At 47.2% G+C, this 5,694-nt stretch overlaps 1 protein-coding gene across 1 annotated transcript in view; it reads left to right on the top strand.

The window, feature by feature from the left end:
• Positions 1 to 4,187: 4,187 nt before the first annotated feature.
• The window catches only part of LOC116547526 (pre T-cell antigen receptor alpha-like), a gene marked incomplete at its 3' end in the record, with an annotated part of 3,003 nt that continues 1,496 nt past the window's right edge, over positions 4,188 to 5,694 (top strand). The window contains exon 1 of the mRNA XM_032273466.1: positions 4,188 to 4,423. Coding sequence (XP_032129357.1) covers positions 4,264 to 4,423 — 160 coding nt within the window. The remainder of the gene's footprint in view (positions 4,424 to 5,694) is intronic.

Here is a 5,694-nt window from a genome sequence, read left to right on the forward strand (position 1 = left end):
AGACCATCCTGGTCAACATGGTGAAACCCCGTCTCTACTAAAAATACAAAAAATTAGCTGGGCATGGTGGCGCGTGCCTGTAGTCCCAGCTACTCAGGAGGCTGAGACAGGAGAATTGCTTGAACCCAGGAGGCGGAGGCTGCGGTGAGCCGAGATCGCGCCATTGCACTCCAGCCTGGGTAACAAGAGCGAAACTCTGTCTCAAAAAATAAATAAATAAATAAATAAATAAATAAAAGTACAAAAATTAGTCGGGCATGGTGGCATGCGCCTGTAGTCCTGGCTACTCGGGAGGCTGAGGCAGGAGAATCGCTTGAACCTGGGTGGTGGGGGTTGCAGTGAGCCAAGATCAAGTCATTGCACTCTAGCCTGTGTGACAGAGTGAGACTCCTCCATCTCAAAACAAACAAACAAAAAAAAAAAAGAGTTTACTTGATGATGCCCGTAATCCAAGCATTTTGGGAGCCCAAGGCAGGAGGATCACTTGAGGCCACGAGTTGGAGACCAGCCTGAGCAACACAGTGAGGCCCCCATCTCTACAAAAATAAAAATAAAAAATTAGATGGGTGGCCAGCCTCGGTGGCTCACACCTGTAATCCCAGCACTTTGGGAGGCTGAGGCCAGTGGATCACAAGGTCAGGAGTTCGAGACCAGCCTGATCAACATAGGGAAAGCCCATCTCTACTAAAAATACAAAATTAGCCAGGTGTGGTGGCACATGCCTGTAATCCCAGCTACTTGGGAGGCTAAGGTAGAAGAATCACTTCAACCTGGGAGGCAGAGGTTGCAGTGAGCCGAGATCACTCCATTGAACTCCAGCCCAGGCAACAAGAGGAAAACTCCATCTCAAAAAAGATTATATACATATATACAAAATATTATCTGGGCGTGATGATGTGCACCTGTAATCTCAGCTACTCGGGAAGCTGAGACAGAAGATTCACTTGAACCCGAGAGGTAGAAATTGCAGTGAGCTGAAATTGAGCCACTGCACTCCAGGATGGGTGATGGAGAGAGATTCTGTCTCAAAAAAAAAAAAAATAAATAAAGATAGACTTACCATAGGATCCAGCAATGTCACTACTGGGAATATATATTGAAAAATGAAAGCAAGGTCTCAAAGAGATATCCATGTTCGTAATGGATATCCTATGAACTTCTGGTCTCAAGCAATCCTTCCACCTCGGCCTCCCAAAGTGCTGGGATTACAGGTGTCATCAAGTAAGCTCTTTAAATCATATTTTGTGCTTCAGCCTCTTCCTTTGAGGTTGATAACCACTTCACTTTAGCTATCATGAAGTCATGTTCATCATAGCTAAAATGTAGAAGCAGCCCAACTGTGCATCCACAGATTAATGTGCTACATACATACATACAATGGCATATTACTCGGCTATAAAAAGGAAGAAAACTCTGACACATGGTTCAACATAGATGAAACGAGGACATGTGCTAAGTGAAATAAACCAGTCACAAAAGACAAATACTGTATAATTCTACTTGAATGAGGTACTCAAATTTCTTTACAGAAAGTAGAATGGTGGTTGCCAGGGTACAGAGTTTCATTTTTGCAAGATGAATTCTAGAGATAGATGATGGTGATGGTTGCACAGCAGTATGAATGTCCACTGAAATGTATACTTACCAATGGTTAGGATGAGCCGGGCATGGTGGCTCACACCTGTAATCCCAGCACTTTGGGAGGCCTATGTGGGTGGATCACCTGAGGTCAGGAGTTCGAGACCAGCCTGGCCAACATGGTAAAACCCCGTCTCTACCAAAAATAAAAAATTAGCCAGGTGTGGTGGTGTGCACCTATAGTCCCAGCTACTAGGGAGGCTGAGGCAGAAGAATTACTTGAATCCAGGAGGTGGAGGTTGCAGTGAGCCAAGATTGTGCCACTGCACTCCAGCCTGGATGACAGAGAGAGACTCGGTCTCAAAAAAAAAAAAAGAAAGGAAAAGGTTAGGATGGCCAGCTGTGGGGGTATGCCCCTGTAATGCCAACTACTCTGTAGTCTGAGGCCATGAGTTTGAAGCATTATAATCACATCTGTGAATAGACATTGCACTCCAGTCTAGGCAAAATAGCAGAATCCTCTCTTTTGGTTTTTTGTTCGTTTGTTTGTTTTGTTTTGTTTTTGAGCAGGAGTCTTGCTCTGTCACCCTGGCTGGAGTGCAATGGCACCATCTCAGCTCACTGTAACCTCCGCCTCCCAGGTTCAAAGGATTCTCCTGCCTCAGCCTCCTAAATAGCTGGGACTACAGGTGCCCGCCACCATGGCTGGCTAACTTTTGTATTTGAATTGTGTGTATCACATTGGCCAGGCTGGTCTTGAAATCTGACTTCAGGTGATCCACCTGCCTTAGCCTCCCAAAGTGCTGGGATTACAGGCCTAAGATCCTGTCTCTAAATAAATAAATAAATAATGGTTATGATGGTAAATTTTATCTTAAGAGTATCCTACCACAACTAGAACTTCTTTAAAGGTTGAACAACATTGACATCTGCACCAGGATGAGAAAAAAAAATACTTATTTTGTGTTCATGTTTTTTTGTGTGTTCGTATTCTGATGTCAAAAAAAGAAATAAGAAAAAATAATAATTTTTAAAAAGTTAAAAAAACACAAACAAAATTACAGAGGCCTTTAGCCAATAATTTTAAGGAAATAAATGTAAATTTAGGGCTGGTTGAGGTGGTTCAAGCCTGTAATCCCAGCACTTTGAGGAGTCAAGGCAGGCAGATCATTTGAGCTCAGGAGTTCCAGAACAGCCTGGGCAGTATGGTAAAATCCTGTCTCTACCAAAAATACGAAAAATAGCCAGGTGGTAGTGCACGCCTGTGGTCTTAGCTACTGAAGACATTACTTTTGGGGGAGAGGCAGGAGGATCGCTTGAGCCGGGGAGGTGGAGGTTGCAGTGAGCCACTATTGTACCACCACACTCCAGTCTGGGTGACAGAGCAAGACCCTGTCTCAAAAAAAAAAAAAGTAAATTTGGAAAAGCCTTTATGAACAAAGATATCCATTGCCCCAAACTGGAAATCCAAATGTCTAACAAGAAAACAATGGCTGCCATAATAGAATGTCTTAGAAAAATCAAACAAGGCCGGGCACAGCGCCGCACACCTGTAGTGCCAGAACTTTGAGACGGAGACCAGCCTGGCAATATGGCGAAACCCAGTCTCTGCAAAAAAATACAAAAATTTAGCTGGGTCTGGTGGCACACCTGTGGTCCCAGCTACTTGGGAAGGTGAGGCAGGAGGATCGCTTGAGACCAGGAGGTGGAGGTTGCATTGAGTTGAGATCATGCCACTGCACTCCAGCCTGGGTGATAAAGCCAGATTGTCTCCAAAAAAATCCAAAAGGCTGAGGTGGGAGAATTGCTTGAGCCCAGGAGTTCAAGACTGTAGTGAGCTATGATTGCATCACAGCACTCCAGCCTGGTGACAAAGCAAGACTCTGTCTCTTAAAAAAAAAAAAAGTTAAAATGGTATAATAAATGCCCGGCATGGTTGCTCACACCTAGAATCCCAGCACTTGGGGAGGGCAGAGCAGGAGGATCATTTGAGCCCAGGAGTACAAAATCAGCACAGGCAAAAAAGCAAGACTCCAGCTCTACAAAAATAAAAATGAAGATAAATTAGCTGGGTGTGGTGGTGCATGCCTGTAGTCTTAGCTACTCAGGAGGCTGACGAAGGAGGATCACTTGAGCCCAGGAGTTCAAGACTACAGTGAACTATGATTGTACTGCTGCATTCTTGCATCCTGGGCAACAAAGAGCGAGCCCCATCTCAAAAATAAATAAAATAAAAATTTAAGTAAAATTAAAAGGAGGGTTTAATAGCATGGCAAAAAGTTTACTGGGCATCTTTTTGCCTATAATAAAGCCAGCCATCTAAAAACAGTTCAGGCCCGGGCTCTGCTACCTGTAAGCTGTGTGGCCCTGGGCGGATCCCTCACGTTCTGTGAGCCTCATTTGCCTCACCTGCGAAGTGAACTCACAGTGGTTGAGTGGACCAAGTGAAGGGCTGCACATCAAGCCCATCAAGCCACCTGGTGCTGTGTGTGCAATGGATGGTAGCTGCCCTCAAGGAGGGCTTTGCAGACTGAGGTGCTCTTCAGGAGGAGTGCAGACGTCCAGCTCCTGGTGTGGGGGAGGCACCCTGTGCTCCCTGGCCCATGAGACAGGATTGGGTTTGGGGGCCAGGGCAGGAGGAGGGGCCCATCACCAGGGGAAACGGCTCGTGGTGGAGCAGCTGAGATGCAGCTGGGCCTGTGGCCTGGAAGGCAGTCTTGTGGGTGCCTCCTCCCCCAGCCCACAACTCAGGTCTGCAGCTGGGTCCTGCCTCCTTCTGAGTGGGCCATGGCTGCCACATGGCTGCTACTTCTCCTGGCCCTTCGGTGTCCAGCCCTACCCACAGGTGAGCCCCCTCTTTGCATTTCTCTCTGGTCCTCCTTAGTCTGCCCAAGCCTATCCCCTCACTCTGGACCTCCGTGGCTATTGATGGGTTGCAGGGAGGGTCTCACCCACTATACTCTAGCCACCTTGCTCTGGGGACTCCACGTCCTCCTGTCCTGGAGCCCACAGTGTTGGTAGGGAGGCTGCCCCTCTTAGAGGTAGAGAGGAATGAGAACAAACTGGATGAGCATCCACAGCAGGTGGGGTTAGGGGAGCCAGGGTATGTGATGTGATATGCAATGATGGGACATGGGTGACATTGTCAGGTCCTGTCCTGTCCTTCTTGCCCTCTGGGCACCTGCCCTAGTCCAATAGGACTCAGGGTGTCTCAAGTTCACTCCCAGCTCCCCCTTATCAAGGGGCTCAGGATAGGTCCCAAGGCCTCTTCCCAGGGTATTTACCCCCAGCCCTCCCATGATCAAGGCTGGGGCCAAAGGAATCATGCTTTGAGGGGAGAATTCCAGCTTCATCTAGAAGCACGTGCATATGTGCATGTGTGTGGTGGGGGAAGGTCCTTGACTTTTGAGTCAGGGTGGGGTCTCCTTGACCTAAAGCTGGCCCCAAGTATCTCACAGGCAGTCCGTCATTAGAGAGAAAACACACTTATGTGGACGTCTGCACCCAGATGAGGAAAAAAAAAAAAAAACTTTCCCATGGCAGGAGGCCTGAGCTCTGGGAAGGGAGTAGCCAGGGTAAACAGGAACAATCCTGGGGGGCTTCATGGAAGAAGAGGAAACGGAACTCAACTTGGGGAATGGCTCTATCTATATAACTGAAAAGACTCTGGAGGTTGAGTCCTGGAGCTCTACTACCTTTGCAATGCCTTATTAATATTAATATTGATAATTGCACTAATACTTATCTGCCAGGGCATTTTACACTTATGGCCTTTACTCTTCACAACAATTTTGCTAGGCTGGTGTTATTAACCCCATTATATTATTATTATTATTGTTTATTTTTTGGAGTCTCACTCTGTCTCCCAGAATGGAGTGCAGTGGCGCCATCTTGGTTCACTGCAGCCTCCACCTCCCAGGTTCAAGCGATTCTCCTGCCTCAGCCTCCCCAGTAGCTGGGACTACCTATGGGTGAACACCATCACACCTGACTAATTTTTGTATTTTTAGTAGAGATGGGGTTCCACCATGTTGGCCAGGCTGGTCTTGCACTCCTGACCTCGTGATCAGTCCACCTTGGCCTCCCAAAGTGCTGGGATTACAGGCATGAGCCACC

This window comes from Sapajus apella, unplaced genomic scaffold (genome assembly GCF_009761245.1).
Source record: "Sapajus apella isolate SASKATOON/1434 unplaced genomic scaffold, GSC_monkey_1.0 scaffold3479, whole genome shotgun sequence".
Taxonomy (NCBI): domain Eukaryota; kingdom Metazoa; phylum Chordata; class Mammalia; order Primates; family Cebidae; genus Sapajus; species Sapajus apella.